Here is a 21,529-nt window from a genome sequence, read left to right on the forward strand (position 1 = left end):
GTCCTAGGTCCTCTCCCCTCCTCCCCTACCCTAAACTCCCTCTAGTTCAGAAGCATCCCTTCTCACACCTTCTCAATCTCTTTATAAATCTCTCTCTTTGTGTCTCTCTCTCCTCCTGTCTCCATGTTCCTCTCCCTCTCTCTGTCTCCTCCTCTGTCTCATTCTCTCTCTCTCTCTGCCTCTCTGGCTGTTTCTGCTTCTATCATTAGCCAGGTCCAGTTGGCTGACTATGTTCAGCCAACATCTCCTTCTGCTTTGAACATTCCAGATCACTCTATCTGTTCAAACTCTGGTATCTATAATAAAAATCCTTCCCCTTAAACATATCACTGAGTGGTCAGGTGATCAGTTTGTACAATACCAAGAAACAACTTAAAATATTTGCATAATGCATTTTAATGGGAAAATATTTCAAACATATACAGAATTCAATATATACTATGTCTTCTGCCAGAAAATAGTTAACCACGTCTATTTTTTATAAAATCTTCCTGACAGATTGTCATTTGTTGTGTTCTTTCAGAGAATTATCAGCTTCGGTAGCAACTAAAAAGAAAAGAAAGAACTATCAGTTGCATCATCAAGAACATCACTGGTGACATACATCTCAGGATCAGGAGTAGCAGTGGCATCATCAGTAGAATCTTATGGAGTGACATTAGTATCATTGTGTTTGAAAAGGTGTGAGAATGTGGAGCCTCATTTTGTTGGTTCTATTCTCAGATGTTGCTTCTTCTGAAATATTTGTTTCTAAGAAGATGCTATACTCATAAGTCACAATGTATGCACACAGAAAAATAGAAACTAATATTTAACAGTTATATATCTCTGCTTAGCCATTCAGAAAAACACAAGGTTCACATTAGGAGTGAAAGAAATTCCGTTGTTCCAGAATAGGAGACAACTGTGAACCTACCAGCTTTACTTGGGCACTTTCGTTGGACTAAACTGTTATTTTTATGTGATATATTTTTAATATTATTGGGAAAAAAAGAATCAAATTTTTTCTGGTGCTAGGAAATGCCCAAAAGTTCTATATAAAGCATGAAATTTATTAATCTTACATACTAGTGCCCAAAAAATTAGATTTCTACTACAAAAATCTTCATCTATTTTAAACCATTTCTGTGGTCTCACCTTGTCCAACGTTTTGGTTCCTGTAATCTCTCAAATTACTTCGTCTGCGGAATATTATATTGCTTATGTATCTTATCATCATCATAATCGAAACCAGGAACCACATTGCTGGAGTTATAAGGAGTAGCAGCATGTCTTCTGCCAGAGGAGGAATAGATTTAATAGAGGTGTTCATTGTATAGCTGGTGTGGTCAGCTGTATTTACAGAACCAAAAATTTTGTTGCTACCCTGTGTAGGTTCTGGAGTGTCACATGGCACATGAACAAGAGAAGATTCCCGATCAGTAGTGAATCTACTACACTTGTGTTCTGCTCTAAGACACGCTTCAAGAACTGGGTCAGTGTTTGAAAAGGGTCCAAGGTGTCATTAGTGTGGTGACCAAGAGCAGGCTCAGGGTCAGTATATGGTCTCCCCCTTGCATGCCCAGTGCAAATACCTAAATAATTGTGGGATCCAGAACAGTGTCCTGGGCTGAATGCGCACCTTTTTTATTATCAACCGGGTCAACTCCTTCTCCATCCCATGTAGGTGGTAAATGGACCAAATTGTGCCGAACGGTAATATGGGGATCACAAGGTGCCTTCTTTTCAACCTTTAAGGAAAATGTGAGACGTTAGTTTTCATTAACATTTTCACTGATTTTATTCATTTTAAGACTTATCTGTTATGTCAGGGTCTTGATTTATAGCCCCCAAATGTCTCTTTTCTCAGTCTAATTTTATCACAACAGCCATTGATATTCAGTACTTTCTGCTTCCTTTCTGTTTGAGTAAAAGGCCCAGAGTTTTGAGAAATTTAAAAGGGGACCTGCTCAGCTTTATGCCTTCTTTCCTTCTTTTCTTTACTACCTGACACTGTCATTCTCTGTATAATGGGAAGTTGTAAAAGGAAAAGGACAAAATGTGTCCTTTCCTGTCTGTATGACTGGGATTTTGCATTCTGGCCAGATTAAGAAAATGTGACAATGAGGAGCTTTTGGAACAAAAGGAACCTCTCTCCTCTGCACTGCATTAATGCTTTCCCCACAACCTTTCACAATTGCCATTAAGTTCCTTGGATAGTAGAACAGTGAGGGTGATTTTGATATGCATGAGCAGAGGGGAGCTGTGGAGCTGCAAGTTAGGATTCTGGGAGATGCCTTCCAAGTTCTTACTACTTAACTATGACTATTGTCATACATGGAGGATAGCTATAATGGCCTGCCCCAGCACCTCTCTGGAGACTTGAGTGAGAACAGCCCCCATGGGCTCATATATTTGAATGCTTGGCCACCAGTTGGTGGAACTATCTAGGGGAGGATTAGGAGGTGTGGCCTTTTCAGAGGAGTTGTGTCATTATTGGTTCACCTTGAGGTTTCAGAAGACTTGTGCTATTTTCAGAGAGCTCTCCGTTTCTTGTGTGAGTCAGTGTAGCTCTAAGCTGCTGCTTCAGTGCCATGCCTGCCTGCCTGAATTATGATGGTGATGGAAGTGTATGCATCCCATTGGAACCATAAAACCCACTCCAAACAAACCCTTCCTTCTAGAAGTTGCCTTGGGCATGGCAATAGAAAGTAATAGAACTAACATCTAAATACAGTACAAGTGACATGAACAAAGCCTGAAGGATATATTGGAGTCACTGAAGGGGTGTTACCAAGAGTAATATGGCAAAAACAGATGAAGTAATTCTATAATGTTGGCTTAGATAGCATACAAAGAAGACCAGATTATTTAATAAGGTACATTTATGAAATATGAGTTTTGAAAATGTATTTGATGATGCTTGGCAGATGAAAAACCTCACTGAATTTTATTCCACAACAAATAATGACTCCAGGTCTTTGTCATTCAAGACATGTCAGTGACATGCCTAACTTAGCAGTCTCATTGTTTATACTAAGGACATATTGATCTTTGCTTATGAACAGGTGCATAAGAAACATATTGATTCTGGGGTCTGGAAAGATGACTCAGCAGGGTTTACCACTTTTTGCTGGGGCAGAGGCTCTGGCTTTGATTCACAGAACCAACATCTTGACTGAGAACCTTCTGGAACTGCAGTGCCAGGGGATCCAAAGTGCCCCTGGATGTCAGTGGGCAGACCACAAACAGAGTGCACAGAAAGAATGCATTCAAAACATTTCCACCCCTAAAATAAATCCACTGAAGTCATACAAGAGTGTTTGGTAGGTTCCTGTTGACATTATCTACTGCATGATTCTCTAACGTTTACTCACTTTATTTGTGTGTGGTTGTAACTTTCTGATTCAAAGAGCTCCCTTTCTGATTTTTGTCTCCATAGTCTAATTTACTATCACATACCCATGAAAAGAGTGGTTCTCAACAGGTGGTTAGTGACCCATTTGGAAAACCTAAGACTGTCTTTCACAGGGTTCACCTAACACCTTCTGAAAACATAGATATAGACATGATAATTCATAAGACGTGAAAAATGACAGTTATTAAATAGCAAGGGAAAAAATTTTCCTGTGAAGGATCACCACATCATGAGATAGGTCATCAGATGGCCACAGCCCTAGGAAGGTTGAGAACTAGTGCCTTACAGGGTGATTAGATTGTGGGCTCCCAGAAGGGAGGATATGAAGGAGGAGAAGAAATGGGCCAGGCTGGCTTCCTCTTCTCTGACACTATTTGAAATACTGCAGACATAGGAACACAGAGACATCGTTCCTCTCACAAACAAATATATTACATGTCAAATTAGTGAGAATTAAAGGTAAATATATTTCTTTTTCTTTGCAGCTATCAGTTATTACCTCATCTAGCGGAGACAGTTCAAGGTCCCCCAAGATGGTATTGACACTGGAGGACCTTATTCCAGAGCCAATATGTTCCTCGCTCTTCTGCAAAGGAAAGGTAGAGGATGAACCTTCTCAGTTAAGGAAATTAAGTCTTTTGTTTGGTGTGTAAGTGAAGTCTGTGTGAGACCAAAAACTGTTATTGGCTTCATTTTCAAATAAAGCCGTCTTCTGACACAAAAGAGGCTTGCTGGGTACCTTTAAATTATGAACATCAAAATTCAAAACAGAACAGGAGAAAAGTGTTTCACTCTCTTTTGCTCAGTTTCATTGAGGTCGCCTGAGTTCTGGCATGTGATAGGTGGATCTGAGTTTCATTGCTGGAGGTAAAATGGGAACCATGTCTAATGATCTTTAACGGAGTATTTTCCACACATGGTTGGTAGTCAAGCAGTTTGCGGTAATTGTGTTTTCTGGGATGGATCCCGTGTAATAATGCCTGCATGCAGAGTGATATGATGGCATTGGTGTGCTAGTGTATTGTATCAATTTCTTTTGTATTTTGTGGAGTGTGTGTGTGTGTGAGTGTGTGTGTGTGTGTGTGTGTGTGTGTGTGTATATATTAATGCTGATATATTTACATTCAAAGCATATATATTAAGGCCACCAAATGGCTAATGTCATAAAGGCACTTGCCAGCATGTCTGACACTTCCAATTGAACCCTGAGATTGAAATGGTGAGAGGATAGAAACAACTCCTAAAAATTATCCTTGCACCTGCACACTTCTGCTGTGGCAAACAGTTTCTTGCCTTTTCCCATTCACCAAATAAATTGAGAACAGGTAATCCTTGAACTCAAATAGACCAGTGTCCTCTGAATTATGAGTACACAGATAAGAGGAGTGTACCAACAAGACCACCTCCTATTCATGTTCTTCCTGCCTATAAGTTCTCTGCATTTCAATGTTTCATACCAGCAGGCTGATGAGGCCTAGGGTATAAAATTTTGGCAACCACCCTGAAAGCTGACTCATCGTTTATACAAAGGACATATTGGTCTTTGCTTATGAACAGGTGCATGAGAAACATATTGATTCTGGGGTCTGGAAAGATGACTCAGCAGGGTTTACCACTTTTTGCTGGGGCAGAGGCTCTGGCTTTGATTCACAGAACCAACATCTTGGCTGAGAACCTTCTGGAACTGCAGTGCCAGGGGATCCAAAGCGCCCCTGGATGTCAGTGGGCAGACCACAAACAGAGTGCACAGAAAGAATGCATTCAAAACATTTCCACCCCTAAAATAAATCCACTGAAGTCATACAAGAGTGTTTTGTAGGTTCCTGTTGACATTATCTACTGCATGATTCTCTAACGTTTACTCTCTTTATTTGTGTGTGGTTTCTTTTCTGATTCAAAGAGCTCCCTTTCTGATTTTTGTCTCCATAGTCTCATTTACTATCACATACCCATGAAATTAGTGGTTCTCAACAGGCTGTTAGTGACCCATTTGGAAAACCTAAGACTGTCTTTCACGGTGTTCACCTAACACCTTCTGAAAACATAGATATAGACATGATAATTCATAAGACGTGAAAAATGACAGTTATCAAATAGCAAGGGAAAAAATTTCCTGTGCAGGTTCACCACAACATGAGATAGGTCATCAGATGGCCACACCCTTACGAAGGTTGAGAACTAGTGCCTTACAGGGTGATTAGATTGTGGGCTCCCAGAAGGGAGGATATGAAGGAGGTGAAGAAATGGGCCAGGCTGGCTTCCTCTTCTCTGACACGATTTGAAATACTGCAGACATAGGAACACAGAGACATCGTTCCTTACACAAACAAATATATTACATGTCAAATTAGTGGGAATTAAAGGTAAATATATTTCTTTTTCTTTGCAGCTATCAGTTATTACCTCATCTAGCGGAGACAGTTCCGGGTCCCCCGAGATGGTCTCAACGCTGGAGGACCTTATTGCACAGCCAATATGTTCCTCGCTCTTCTGCAAAGGAAAGGTAGAGGATGAACCTTCTCAGTTAAGGAAATCAATTCTTTTGTTTGGTCTGTATGTGAAGTGTGTGTGAGACCCAAAACCGTTATTTGCTTCGTTTTCAAATGAAGCCGTCTTCTGACACAAAAGAGGCTGTGCTGGGTTCCTTTTAATTATATATACCAAAATTCAAAACAGAACAGGGGAAAAGTGTTTCACTCTCTTTTGCTCAGTTTCTTTGAGGTCGCCGGAGTTCTGGCATGTGATAGGTGGATCTGAGTTTCATTGCTGGAAGTAAAATGCGAAAAATGTCTAATGATCTTTAACCGAGTATTTTCAACACATGGTTCGTAGTCAAGCAGTTTGCTGGTAATTGTGTTTTCTGGGATGGATCCCGGGTCATTATGCCTGCATGCAGAGTGATCTGCTGGCATTGGTGTGCTAGTGTATTGTATCAATTTCTTTTGTATTTTGTGGAGTGTGTATTAATGCTGATATATTTACATTCAAAGCATATATATTAAGGCCACCAAATGGCTAATGTCATAAAGGCACTTGCCAGCATGACTGACACTTCCAATTGAACCCTGAGATTGAAATGGTGAGAGGATAGAAACAACTCCTAAAAATTATCCTTGCACCTGCACACTTCTGCTGTGGCAAACAGTTTCTTGCCTTTTCCCATTCACCAAATAAATTGAGAACAGGTAATCCTTGAACTCAAAGAGACCAGTGTCCTCTGCATTATGAGTGCACAGATTAGAGCAGTGTACCAACAAGACCACCTCCTATTCATGTTCTTCCTGCCTATAAGTTCTCTGCATTTCAATGTTTCATACCAGCAGGCTGATGAGGCCTAGGGTATAAAATTTTGGCAACCACCCTGAAAGCTGACTCATCGTTTATACAAAGGACATATTGGTCTTTGCTTATGAACAGGTTCATAAGAAACATATTGATTCTGGGGTCTGGAAAGATGACTCAGCAGGGTTTACCACTTTTTGCTGGGGCAGAGGCTCTGGCTTTGATTCACAGAACCAACATCTTGGCTGAGAACCTTCTGGAACTGCAGTGCCAGGGGATCCAAAGCGCCCCTGGATGTCAGTGGGCAGACCACAAACAGAGTGCACAGAAAGAATGCATTCAAAACATTTCCACCCCTAAAATAAATCCACTGAAGTCATACAAGAGTGTTTGGTAGGTTCCTGTTGACATTATCTACTGCATGATTCTCTAACATATACTCTCTTTATTTGTGTGTGGTTTCTTTTCTGATTCAAAGAGCTCCCTTTCTGATTTTTGTCTCCATAGTCTAATTTACTATCACATACCCATGAAAATAGTGGTTCTCAACAGGTGGTTAGTGACCCATTTGGAAAACCTAAGACTGTCTTTCACGGGGTTCACCTAACACCTTCTGAAAACATAGATATAGACATGATAATTCATAAGACGTGAAAAATGACAGTTATCAAATAGCAAGGGAAATAATTTCCTGTGCAGGTTCACCACAACATGAGATAGGTCATCAGATGGCCACACCCTTAGGAAGGTTGAGAACTAGTGCCTTACAGGGTGATTAGATTGTGGGCTCCCAGAAGGGAGGATATGAAGGAGGTGAAGAAATGGGCCAGGCTGGCTTCCTCTTCTCTGACACTCTTTGAAATACTGCAGACATAGGAACACAGAGACATCGTTCCTTACACAAACAAATATATTACATGTCAAATTAGTGGGGATTAAAGGTAAATATATTTCTTTTTCTTTGCAGCTATCAGTTATTACCTCAACTAGCGGAGACAGCTCCGGGTCCCCAGAGATGGTCTCAAAGCTGGAGGACCTTATTGCAGAGCCAATATGTTCCTCGCTCTTCTGCAAAGGAAAGGTAGAGGAAATCAATTCTTTTGTTTGGTCTGTATGTGAAGTGTGTGTGAGACCCAAAACCGTTATTTGCTTCGTTTTCAAATGAAGCCGTCTTCTGACACAAAAGAGGCTGTGCTGGGTTCCTTTAAATTATGAATACCAAAATTCAAAACAGAACAGAAGAAAAGTGTTTCACTCTCTTTTGCTCAGTTTCTTTGAGGTCGCCGGAGTTCTGGCATGTGATAGGTGGATCTGAGTTTCATTGCTGGAAGTAAAATGCGAAAAATGTCTAATGATCTTTTACCGTGTATTTTCAACACATCGTTCGTAGTCAAGCAATTTGCTGGTAATTGTGTTTTCTGGGATGGATCCCGGGTCATTATGCCTGCATGCAGAGTGATCTGCTGGCATTGGTGTGCTCGTGTATTGTATCAATTTCTTTTGTATTTTGTGGAGTGTGTATTAATGCTGATATATTTACATTCAAAGCATATATATTAAGGCCACCAAATGGCTAATGTCATAAAGGCACTTGCCAGCATGACTGACACTTCCAATTGAACCCTGAGATTGAAATGGTGAGAGGATAGAAACAACTCCTAAAAATTATCCTTGCACCTGCACACTTCTGCTGTGGCAAACAGTTTCTTGCCTTTTCCCATTCACCAAATAAATTGAGAACAGGTAATCCTTGAACTCAAAGAGACCAGTGTCCTCTGCGTTATGAGTGCACAGATTAGAGGAGTGTACCAACAAGACCACCTCCTATTCATGTTCTTCCTGCCTATAAGTTCTCTGCATTTCAATGTTTCATACCAGCAGGCTGATGAGGCCTAGGGTATAAAATTTTGGCAACCACCCTGAAAGCTGACTCATCGTTTATACAAAGGACATATTGGTCTTTGCTTATGAACAGGTGCATAAGAAACATATTGATTCTGGGGTCTGGAAAGATGACTCAGCAGGGTTTACCACTTTTTGCTGGGGCAGAGGCTCTGGCTTTGATTCACAGAACCAACATCTTGGCTGAGAACCTTCTGGAACTGCAGTGCCAGGGGATCCAAAGCGCCCCTGGATGTCAGTGGGCAGACCACAAACAGAGTGCACAGAAAGAATGCATTCAAAACATTTCCACCCCTAAAATAAATCCACTGAAGTCATACAAGAGTGTTTGGTAGGTTTCTGTTGACATTATCTACTGCATGATTCTCTAACATATACTCTCTTTATTTGTGTGTGGTTTCTTTTCTGATTCAAAGAGCTCCCTTTCTGATTTTTGTCTCCATAGTCTAATTTACTATCACATACCCATGAAAATAGTGGTTCTCAACAGGTGGTTAGTGACCCATTTGGAAAACCTAAGACTGTCTTTCACGGGGTTCACCTAACACCTTCTGAAAACATAGATATAGACATGATAATTCATAAGACGTGAAAAATGACAGTTATCAAATAGCAAGGGAAATAATTTCCTGTGCAGGTTCACCACAACATGAGATAGGTCATCAGATGGCCACACCCTTACGAAGGTTGAGAACTAGTGCCTTACAGGGTGAATAGATTGTGGGCTCCCAGAAGGGAGGATATGAAGGAGGTGAAGAAATGGGCCAGGCTGGCTTCCTCTTCTCTGACACTCTTTGAAATACTGCAGACATAGGAACACAGAGACATCGTTCCTTACACAAACAAATATATTACATGTCAAATTAGTGGGGATTAAAGGTAAATATATTTCTTTTTCTTTGCAGCTATCAGTTATTACCTCATCTAGCAGAGACAGCTCCCGGTCCCCAGAGATGGTCTCAAAGCTGGAGGACCTTATTGCAGAGCCAATATGTTCCTCGCTCTTCTGCAAAGGAAAGGTAGAGGATGAACCTTCTCAGTTAAGGAAATCAATTCTTTTGTTTGGTCTGTATGTGAAGTGTGTGTGAGACCCAAAACCGTTATTTGCTTCGTTTTCAAATGAAGCCGTCTTCTGACACAAAAGAGGCTGTGCTGGGTTCCTTTAAATTATGAATACCAAAATTCAAAACAGAACAGAAGAAAAGTGTTTCACTCTCTTTTGCTCAGTTTCTTTGAGGTCGCCGGAGTTCTAGCATGTGATAGGTGGATCTGAGTTTCATTGCTGGAAGTAAAATGGGAACCATGTCTAATGATCTTTAACCGTGTATTTTCAACACATCGTTCGTAGTCAAGCAATTTGCTGGTAATTGTGTTTTCTGGGATGGATCCCGGGTCATTATGCCTGCATGCAGAGTGATCTGCTGGCATTGGTGTGCTAGTGTATTGTATCAATTTCTTTTGTATTTTGTGGAGTGTGTATTAATGCTGATATATTTACATTCAAAGCATATATATTAAGGCCACCAAATGGCTAATGTCATAAAGGCACTTGCCAGCATGACTGACACTTCCAATTGAACCCTGAGATTGAAATGGTGAGAGGATAGAAACAACTCCTAAAAATTATCCTTGCACCTGCACACTTCTGCTGTGGCAAACAGTTTCTTGCCTTTTCCCATTCACCAAATAAAATGAGAACAGGTAATCCTTGAACTCAAAGAGACCAGTGTCCTCTGCGTTATGAGTGCACAGATTAGAGGAGTGTACCAACAAGACCACCTCCTATTCATGTTCTTCCTGCCTATAAGTTCTCTGCATTTCAATGTTTCATACCAGCAGGCTGATGAGGCCTAGGGTATAAAATTTTGGCAACCACCCTGAAAGCTGACTCATCGTTTATACAAAGGACATATTGGTCTTTGCTTATGAACAGGTTCATAAGAAACATATTGATTCTGGGGTCTGGAAAGATGACTCAGCAGGGTTTACCACTTTTTGCTGGGGCAGAGGCTCTGGCTTTGATTCACAGAACCAACATCTTGGCTGAGAACCTTCTGGAACTGCAGTGCCAGGGGATCCAAAGCGCCCCTGGATGTCAGTGGGCAGACCACAAACAGAGTGCACAGAAAGAATGCATTCAAAACATTTCCACCCCTAAAATAAATCCACTGAAGTCATACAAGAGTGTTTGGTAGGTTTCTGTTGACATTATCTACTGCATGATTCTCTAACATATACTCTCTTTATTTGTGTGTGGTTTCTTTTCTGATTCAAAGAGCTCCCTTTCTGATTTTTGTCTCCATAGTCTAATTTACTATCACATACCCATGAAAATAGTGGTTCTCAACAGGTGGTTAGTGACCCATTTGGAAAACCTAAGACTGTCTTTCACGGGGTTCACCTAACACCTTCTGAAAACATAGATATAGACATGATAATTCATAAGACGTGAAAAATGACAGTTATCAAATAGCAAGGGAAATAATTTCCTGTGCAGGTTCACCACAACATGAGATAGGTCATCAGATGGCCACACCCTTAGGAAGGTTGAGAACTAGTGCCTTACAGGGTGATTAGATTGTGGGCTCCCAGAAGGGAGGATATGAAGGAGGTGAAGAAATGGGCCAGGCTGGCTTCCTCTTCTCTGACACTATTTGAAATACTGCAGACATAGGAACACAGAGACATCGTTCCTTACACAAACAAATATATTACATGTCAAATTAGTGGGGATTAAAGGTAAATATATTTCTTTTTCTTTGCAGCTATCAGTTATTACCTCATCTAGCGGAGACAGCTCCGGGTCCCCAGAGATGGTCTCAAAGCTGGAGGACCTTATTGCAGAGCCAATATGTTCCTCGCTCTTCTGCAAAGGAAAGGTAGAGGATGAACCTTCTCAGTTAAGGAAATCAATTCTTTTGTTTGGTCTGTTTGTGAAGTGTGTGTGAGACCAAAACCGTTATTTGCTTCGTTTTCAAATGAAGCCGTCTTCTGACACAAAAGAGGCTGTGCCTGGTTCCTTTAAATTATGAATACCAAAATTCAAAAGAGAACAGGAGAAAAGCGTTTCACTCTCTTTTGCTCAGTTTATTTGAGGTCGCTTTTGTTCTGGCATATGATAGGTGGATCTGAGTTTCATTGCTGGAAGTAAAATGGGAACCATGTCTAATGATCTTTAACCGAGTATTTTCAACACATGGTTTGTAGTCAAGCAGTTTGCTGGTAATTGTGTTTTCTGGGATGGATGCCGGGTCATTATGCCTGCATGCAGAGTGATCTGCTGGCATTGGTGTGCTAGTGTATTGTATCAATTTCTTTTGTATTTTGTGGAGTGTGTGTGAGTGTGTATTAATGCTGATATATTTACATTCAAAGGATATATATTAAGGCCACCAAATGGCTAATGTCATAAAGGCACTTGCCAGCATGACTGACACTTCCAATTGAACCCTGATTTGAAATGGTGAGAGGATAGAAACAACTCCTAAAAATTATCCTTGCACCTGCACACTTCTGCTGTGGCAAACAGTTTCTTGCCTTTTCCCATTCAACAAATAAATTGAGAACAGGTTATCCTTGAACTCAAAGAGACCAGTGTCCTCTGCATTATGAGTGCACAGATTAGAGGAGTGTACCAACAAGACCACCTCCTATTCATGTTCTTCCTGCCTATAAGTTCTCTGCATTTCAATGTTTCATACCAGCAGGCTGATGAGGCCTAGGGTATAAAATTTTGGCAACCACCCGAAAGTAGACTCATCGTTTATACAAAGGACATATTGGTCTTTGCTTATGAACAGGTGCATGAGAAACATATTGATTCTGGGGTCTGGAAAGATGACTCAGCAGGGTTTACCACTTTTTGCTGGGGCAGAGGCTCTGGCTTTGATTCACAGAACCAACATCTTGCCTGAGAACCTTCTGGAACTGCAGTGCCAGGGGATCCAAAGCGCCCCTGGATGTCAGTGGGCAGACCACAAACAGAGTGCACAGAAAGAATGCATTCAAAACATTTCCACCCCTAAAATAAATCCACTGAAGTCATACAAGAGTGTTTGGTAGGTTCCTGTTGACATTATCTACTGCATGATTCTCTAACATATACTCTCTTTATTTGTGTGTGGTTTCTTTTCTGATTCAAAGAGCTCCCTTTCTGATTTTTGTCTCCATAGTCTAATTTACTATCACATACCCATGAAAATAGTGGTTCTCAACAGGCTGTTAGTGACCCATTTGGAAAACCTAAGACTGTCTTTCACGGGGTTCACCTAACACCTTCTGAAAACATAGATATAGACATGATAATTCATAAGACGTGAAAAATGACAGTTATCAAATAGCAAGGGAAAAAATTTCCTGTGCAGGTTCACCACAACATGAGATAGGTCATCAGATGGCCACACCCTTAGGAAGGTTGAGAACTAGTGCCTTACCGGGTGATTATATTGTGGGCTCCCAGAAGGGAGGATATGAAGGAGGTGAAGAAATGGGCCAGGCTGGCTTCCTCTTCTCTGACACTCTTTGAAATACTGCAGACATAGGAACACAGAGACATCGTTCCTTACACAAACAAATATATTACATGTCAAATTAGTGAGAATTAAAGGTAAATATATTTCTTTTTCTTTGCAGCTATCAGTTATTACCTCATCTAGCAGAGACACCTCCGGGTCCCCAGAGATGGTCTCAAAGCTGGAGGACCTTATTGCAGAGCCAATATGTTCCTCGCTCTTCTGCAAAGGAAAGGTAGAGGATGAACCTTCTCAGTTAAGGAAATCAATTCTTTTGTTTGGTCTGTATGTGAAGTGTGTGTGAGACCCAAAACCGTTATTTGCTTCGTTTTCAAATGAAGCCGTCTTCTGACACAAAAGAGGCTGTGCTGGGTTCTTTAAATTATGAATACCAAAATTCAAAACAGAACAGGAGAAAAGTGTTTCACTCTCTTTTGCTCAGTTTATTTGAGGTCGCCTGAGGTCTGGCATGTGATAGGTGGATCTGAGTTTCATTGCTGGAAGTAAAATGGGAACCATGTCTAATGATCTTTAACCGAGTATTTTCAACACATGGTTTGTAGTCAAGCAGTTTCCTGGTAATTGTGTTTTCTTGGATGGATCCCGGGTCATTATGCCTGCATGCAGAGTGATCTGCTGGCATTGGTGTGCTAGTGTATTGTATCAATTTCTTTTGTATTTTGTGGAGTGTGTGTGAGTGTGTATTAATGCTGATATATTTACATTCAAAGCATATATATTAAGGCCACCAAATGGCTAATGTCATAAAGGCACTTGCCAGCATGACTGACACTTCCAATTGAACCCTGAGATTGAAATGGTGAGAGGATAGAAACAACTCCTAAAAATTATCCTTGCACCTGCACACTTCTGCTGTGGCAAACAGTTTCTTGCCTTTTCCCATTCAACAAACAAATTGAGAACAGGTTATCCTTGAACTCAAAGAGACCAGTGTCCTCTGCATTATGAGTGCACAGATTAGAGGAGTGTACCAACAAGACCACCTCCTATTCATGTTCTTCCTGCCTATAAGTTCTCTGCATTTCAATGTTTCATACCAGCAGGCTGATGAGGCCTAGGGTATAAAATTTTGGCAACCACCCTGAAAGCTGACTCATCGTTTATACAAAGGACATATTGGTCTTTGCTTATGAACAGGTGCATAAGAAACATATTGATTCTGGGGTCTGGAAAGATGACTCAGCAGGGTTTACCACTTTTTGCTGGGGCAGAGGCTCTGGCTTTGATTCACAGAACCAATATCTTGGCTGAGGACCTTCTGGAACTCCAGTGCCAGGGGATCCAAAGCGCCCCTGGATGTCAGTGGGCAGACCACAAACATAGTGCACAGAAAGAATGCATTCAAAACATTTCCACCCCTAAAATAAATCCACTGAAGTCATACAAGAGTGTTTGGTAGGTTCCTGTTGACATTATCTACTGCATGATTCTCTAAAGTTTACTCTCTTTATTTGTGTGTGGTTTCTTTTCTGATTCAAAGAGCTCCCTTTCTGATTTTTGTCTCCATAGTCTAATTTACTATCTCATACCCATGAAAATAGTGGATCTCAACAGGTGGTTAGTGACCCATTTGGAAAACCTAAGACTGTCCTTCATGGGATTCACCTAACACCTTCTGAAAACATAGATATAGACATGATAATTCATAAGACGTGAAAAATGACAGTTATCAAATAGCAAGGGAAAAAATGTCCTGTGCAGGTTCACCACAACATGAGATAGGTCATCAGATGGCCACACCCTTAGGAAGGTTGAGAACTAGTGCCTTACAGGGTGATTAGATTGTGGGCTCCCAGAAGGGAGGATATGAAGGAGGTGAAGAAATGGGCCAGGCTGGCTTCCTCTTCTCTGACACTCTTTGAAATACTGCAGACATAGGAACACAGAAACATCGTTCCTTACACAAACAAATATATTACATGTCAAATTAGTGGGAATTAAAGGTAAATATATTTCTTTTTCTTTGCAGCTATCAGTTATTACCTCATCTAGCGGAGACAGTTCCGGGTCCTCCGAGATGGTCTCAACGCTGGACGACCTTATTGCACAGCCAATATGTTCCTCGCTCTTCTGCAAAGGAAAGGTAGAGGATGAACCTTCTCAGTTAAGGAAATCAATTCTTTTGTTTGGTCTGTATGTGAAGTGTGTGTGAGAACCAAAACCGTTATTTGCTTTTTTTTCAAATGAAGCCGTCTTCTGACACAAAAGAGGCTGTGCTGGGTTCCTTTAAATTATGAATACCAAAATTCAAAACAGAACAGAAGAAAAGTGTTTCACTCTCTTTTGCTCAGTTTCTTTGAGGTCGCTTTTGTTCTGGCATGTGATAGGTGGATCTGAGTTTCATTGCTGGAAGTAAAATGCGAAAAATGTCTAATGATCTTTTACCGTGTATTTTCAACACATCGTTCGTAGTCAAGCAATTTGCTGGTAATTGTGTTTTCTGGGATGGATCCCGGGTCATTATGCCTGCATGCAGAGTGATCTGCTGGCATTGGTGTGCTAGTGTATTGTATCAATTTCTTTTGTATTTTGTGGAGTGTGTATTAATGCTGATATATTTACATTCAAAGCATATATATTAAGGCCACCAAATGGCTAATGTCATAAAGGCACTTGCCAGCATGACTGACACTTCCAATTGAACCCTGATTTGAAATGGTGAGAGGATAGAAACAACTCCTAAAAATTATCCTTGCACCTGCACACTTCTGCTGTGGCAAACAGTTTCTTGCCTTTTCCCATTCAACAAATAAATTGAGAACAGGTTATCCTTGAACTCAAAGAGACCAGTGTCCTCTGCATTATGAGTGCACAGATTAGAGGAGTGTACCAACAAGACCACCTCCTATTCATGTTCTTCCTGCCTATAAGTTCTCTGCATTTCAATGTTTCATACCAGCAGGCTGATGAGGCCTAGGGTATAAAATTTTGGCAACCACCCTGAAAGCAGACTCATCGTTTATACAAAGGACATATTGGTCTTTGCTTATGAACAGGTGCATGAGAAACATATTGATTCTGGGGTCTGGAAAGATGACTCAGCAGGGTTTACCACTTTTTGCTGGGGCAGAGGCTCTGGCTTTGATTCACAGAACCAACATCTTGGCTGAGAACCTTCTGGAACTGCAGTGCCAGGGGATCCAAAGCGCCCCTGGATGTCAGTGGGCAGACCACAAACAGAGTGCACAGAAAGAATGCATTCAAAACATTTCCACCCCTAAAATAAATCCACTGAAGTCATACAAGAGTGTTTGGTAGGTTCCTGTTGACATTATCTACTGCATGATTCTCTAACATATACTCTCTTTATTTGTGTGTGGTTTCTTTTCTGATTCAAAGAGCTCCCTTTCTGATTTTTGTCTCCATAGTCTAATTTACTATCACATACCCATGAAAATAGTGGTTCTCAACAGGCTGTTAGTGACCCATTTGGAAAACCTAAGACTGTCTTTCACGGGGTTCACCTAACACCTTCTGAAAACATAGATATAGACATGATAATTCATAAGACGTGAAAAATGACAGTTATCAAATAGCAAGGGAAAAAATTTCCTGTGCAGGTTCACCACAACATGAGATAGGTCATCAGATGGCCACACCCTTAGGAAGGTTGAGAACTAGTGCCTTACCGGGTGATTATATTGTGGGCTCCCAGAAGGGAGGATATGAAGGAGGTGAAGAAATGGGCCAGGCTGGCTTCCTCTTCTCTGACACTCTTTGAAATACTGCAGACATAGGAACACAGAGACATCGTTCCTTACACAAACAAATATATTACATGTCAAATTAGTGAGAATTAAAGGTAAATATATTTCTTTTTCTTTGCAGCTATCAGTTATTACCTCATCTAGCAGAGACACCTCCGGGTCCCCAGAGATGGTCTCAAAGCTGGAGGACCTTATTGCAGAGCCAATATGTTCCTCGCTCTTCTGCAAAGGAAAGGTAGAGGATGAACCTTCTCAGTTAAGGAAATCAATTCTTTTGTTTGGTCTGTATGTGAAGTGTGTGTGAGACCCAAAACCGTTATTTGCTTCGTTTTCAAATGAAGCCGTCTTCTGACACAAAAGAGGCTGTGCTGGGTTCTTTAAATTATGAATACCAAAATTCAAAACAGAACAGGAGAAAAGTGTTTCACTCTCTTTTGCTCAGTTTATTTGAGGTCGCCTGAGGTCTGGCATGTGATAGGTGGATCTGAGTTTCATTGCTGGAAGTAAAATGGGAACCATGTCTAATGATCTTTAACCGAGTATTTTCAACACATGGTTTGTAGTCAAGCAGTTTCCTGGTAATTGTGTTTTCTTGGATGGATCCCGGGTCATTATGCCTGCATGCAGAGTGATCTGCTGGCATTGGTGTGCTAGTGTATTGTATCAATTTCTTTTGTATTTTGTGGAGTGTGTGTGAGTGTGTATTAATGCTGATATATTTACATTCAAAGCATATATATTAAGGCGACCAAATGGCTAATGTCATAAAGGCACTTGCCAGCATGACTGACACTTCCAATTGAACCCTGAGATTGAAATGGTGAGAGGATAGAAACAACTCCTAAAAATTATCCTTGCACCTGCACACTTCTGCTGTGGCAAACAGTTTCTTGCCTTTTCCCATTCAACAAACAAATTGAGAACAGGTTATCCTTGAACTCAAAGAGACCAGTGTCCTCTGCATTATGAGTGCACAGATTAGAGGAGTGTACCAACAAGACCACCTCCTATTCATGTTCTTCCTGCCTATAAGTTCTCTGCATTTCAATGTTTCATACCAGCAGGCTGATGAGGCCTAGGGTACAAAATTTTGGCAACCACCCTGAAAGCTGACTCATCGTTTATACAAAGGACATATTGGTCTTTGCTTATGAACAGGTGCATAAGAAACATATTGATTCTGGGGTCTGGAAAGATGACTCAGCAGGGTTTACCACTTTTTGCTGGGGCAGAGGCTCTGGCTTTGATTCACAGAACCAATATCTTGGCTGAGGACCTTCTGGAACTCCAGTGCCAGGGGATCAAAAGCGCCCCTGGATGTCAGTGGGCAGACCACAAACATAGTGCACAGAAAGAATGCATTCAAAACATTTCCACCCCTAAAATAAATCCACTGAAGTCATACAAGAGTGTTTGGTAGGTTCCTGTTGACATTATCTACTGCATGATTCTCTAAAGTTTACTCTCTTTATTTGTGTGTGGTTTCTTTTCTGATTCAAAGAGCTCCCTTTCTGATTTTTGTCTCCATAGTCTAATTTACTATCTCATACCCATGAAAATAGTGGATCTCAACAGGTGGTTAGTGACCCATTTGGAAAACCTAAGACTGTCCTTCATGGGATTCACCTAACACCTTCTGAAAACATAGATATAGACATGATAATTCATAAGACGTGAAAAATGACAGTTATCAAATAGCAAGGGAAAAAATGTCCTGTGCAGGTTCACCACAACATGAGATAGGTCATCAGATGGCCACACCCTTAGGAAGGTTGAGAACTAGTGCCTTACAGGGTGATTAGTTTGTGGGCTCCCAGAAGGGAGGATATGAAGGAGGTGAAGAAATGGGCCAGGCTGGCTTCCTCTTCTCTGACACTCTTTGAAATACTGCAGACATAGGAACACAGAGACATCGTTCCTTACACAAACAAATATATTACATGTCAAATTAGTGGGAATTAAAGGTAAATATATTTCTTTTTCTTTGCAGCTATCAGTTATTACCTCATCTAGCAGAGACAGCTCCGGGTCCCCAGAGATGGTCTCAAAGCTGGAGGACCTTATTGCAGAGCCAATATCTTCCTCGCTCTTCTGCAAAGGAAAGGTAGAGGATGAACCTTCTCAGTTAAGGAAATCAATTCTTTTGTTTGGTCTGTATGTGAAGTGTGTGTGAGAACCAAAACCGTTATTTGCTTTTTTTTTCAAATGAAGCCGTCTTCTGACACAAAAGAGGCTGTGCTGGGTTCCTTTAAATTATGAATACCAAAATTCAAAACAGAACATAAGAAAAGTGTTTCACTCTCTTTTGCTCAGTTTCTTTGAGGTCGCTTTTGTTCTGGCATGTGATAGGTGGATCTGAGTTTCATTGCTGGAAGTAAAATGCGAAAAATGTCTAATGATCTTTTACCGTGTATTTTCAACACATCGTTCGTAGCCAAGCAATTTGCTGGTAATTGTGTTTTCTGGGATGGATCCCGGGTCATTATGCCTGCATGCAGAGTGATCTGCTGGCATTGGTGTGCTAGTGTATTGTATCAATTTCTTTTGTATTTTGTGGAGTGTGTATTAATGCTGATATATTTACATTCAAAGCATATATATTAAGGCCACCAAATGGCTAATGTCATAAAGGCACTTGCCAGCATGACTGACACTTCCAATTGAACCCTGATTTGAAATGGTGAGAGGATAGAAACAACTCCTAAAAATTATCCTTGCACCTGCACACTTCTGCTGTGGCAAACAGTTTCTTGCCTTTTCCCATTCAACAAATAAATTGAGAACAGGTTATCCTTGAACTCAAAGAGACCAGTGTCCTCTGCATTATGAGTGCACAGATTAGAGGAGTGTACCAACAAGACCACCTCCTATTCATGTTCTTCCTGCCTATAAGTTCTCTGCATTTCAATGTTTCATACCAGCAGGCTGATGAGGCCTAGGGTATAAAATTTTGGCAACCACCCTGAAAGCAGACTCATCGTTTATACAAAGGACATATTGGTCTTTGCTTATGAACAGGTGCATGAGAAACATATTGATTCTGGGGTCTGGAAAGATGACTCAGCAGGGTTTACCACTTTTTGCTGGGGCAGAGGCTCTGGCTTTGATTCACAGAACCAACATCTTGGCTGAGAACCTTCTGGAACTGCAGTGCCAGGGGATCCAAAGCGCCCCTGGATGTCAGTGGGCAGACCACAAACAGAGTGCACAGAAAGAATGCATTCAAAACATTTCCACCCCTAAAATAAATCCACTGAAGTCATACAAGAGTGTTTGGTAGGTTCCTGTTGACATTATCTACTGCATGATTCTCTAACATATACTCTCTTTATTTGTGTGTGGTTTCTTTTCTGATTCAAAGAGCTCCCTTTCTGATTTTTGTCTCCATAGTCTAATTTACTATCACATACCCATGAAAATAGTGGTTCTCAACAGGCTGTTAGTGACCCATTTGGAAAACCTAAGACTGTCTTTCACGGGGTTCACCTAACACCTTCTGAAAACATAGATATAGACATGATAATTCATAAGACGTGAAAAATGACAGTTATCAAATAGCAAGGGAAAAAATGTCCTGTGCAGGTTCACCACAACATGAGATAGGTCATCAGATGGCCACACCCTTAGGAAGGTTGAGAACTAGTGCCTTACAGGGTGATTAGATTGTGGGCTCCCAGAAGGGAGGATATGAAGGAGGTGAAGAAATGGGCCAGGCTGGCTTCCTCTTCTCTGACACTCTTTGAAATACTGCAGACATAGGAACACAGAAACATCGTTCCTTACACAAACAAATATATTACATGTCAAATTAGTGGGAATTAAAGGTAAATATATTTTTTTTTCTTTGCAGCTCTCAGTTATTACCTCATCTAGCGGAGACAGTTCCGGGTCCCCAGAGATGGTCTCAACGCTGGAGGACCTTATTGCACAGCCAATATGTTCCTCGCTCTTCTGCAAAGGAAAGGTAGAGGATGAACCTTCTCAGTTAAGGAAATCAATTCTTTTGTTTGGTCTGTATGTGAAGTGTGTGTGAGAACCAAAACCGTTATTTGCTTTTTTTTCAAATGAAGCCGTCTTCTGACACAAAAGAGGCTGTGCTGTGTTCCTTTAAATTATGAATACCAAAATTCAAAACAGAACAGAAGAAAAGTGTTTCACTCTCTTTTGCTCAGTTTCTTTGAGGTCGCTTTTGTTCTGGCATGTGATAGGTGGATCTGAGTTTCATTGCTGGAAGTAAAATGCGAAAAATGTCTAATGATCTTTTACCGTGTATTTTCAACACATCGTTCGTAGTCAAGCAGTTTGCTGGTAATTGTGTTTTCTGGGATGGATCCCGGGTCATTTTGCCTGCATGCAGAGTGATCTGCTGGCATTGGTGTGCTAGTGTATTGTATCAATTTCTTTTGTATTTTGTGGAGTGTGTGTGAGTGTGTATTAATGCTGATATATTTACATTCAAAGCATATATATTAAGGCCACCAAATGGCTAATGTCATAAAGGCACTTGCCAGCATGACTGACACTTCCAATTGAACCCTGATTTGAAATGGTGAGAGGATAGAAACAACTCCTAAAAATTATCCTTGCACCCGCACACTTCTGCTGTGGCAAACAGTTTCTTGCCTTTTCCCATTCAACAAATAAATTGAGAACAGGTTATCCTTGAACTCAAAGAGACCAGTGTCCTCTGCATTATGAGTGCACAGATT

The 21,529-nt window shown here is 40.8% G+C and overlaps 1 protein-coding gene across 1 annotated transcript in view; it reads right to left on the reverse strand.

The window, feature by feature from the left end:
* Positions 1-378: 378 nt before the first annotated feature.
* The window catches only part of LOC143270236 (uncharacterized), a 285,186-nt gene continuing 264,035 nt past the window's right edge, over positions 379-21,529 (reverse strand). Inside the window, exons 25-38 of the mRNA XM_076559424.1 lie at positions 20,685-20,771; positions 18,825-18,911; positions 16,956-17,042; positions 16,743-16,838; positions 15,097-15,183; positions 13,228-13,314; positions 13,015-13,110; positions 11,361-11,447; positions 9,501-9,587; positions 7,661-7,747; positions 5,801-5,887; positions 1,622-1,730; positions 1,138-1,275; positions 379-546 (exon numbers count right to left, since the gene is read on the reverse strand). Coding sequence (XP_076415539.1) covers positions 503-546; positions 1,138-1,275; positions 1,622-1,730; positions 5,801-5,887; positions 7,661-7,747; positions 9,501-9,587; positions 11,361-11,447; positions 13,015-13,110; positions 13,228-13,314; positions 15,097-15,183; positions 16,743-16,838; positions 16,956-17,042; positions 18,825-18,911; positions 20,685-20,771 — 1,266 coding nt within the window. The 3' untranslated portion in view covers positions 379-502. The remainder of the gene's footprint in view (positions 547-1,137; positions 1,276-1,621; positions 1,731-5,800; positions 5,888-7,660; positions 7,748-9,500; positions 9,588-11,360; positions 11,448-13,014; positions 13,111-13,227; positions 13,315-15,096; positions 15,184-16,742; positions 16,839-16,955; positions 17,043-18,824; positions 18,912-20,684; positions 20,772-21,529) is intronic.

The sequence above is a fragment of the Peromyscus maniculatus genome, chromosome 22 (genome assembly GCF_049852395.1).
Source record: "Peromyscus maniculatus bairdii isolate BWxNUB_F1_BW_parent chromosome 22, HU_Pman_BW_mat_3.1, whole genome shotgun sequence".
NCBI classification, from domain to species: domain Eukaryota; kingdom Metazoa; phylum Chordata; class Mammalia; order Rodentia; family Cricetidae; genus Peromyscus; species Peromyscus maniculatus.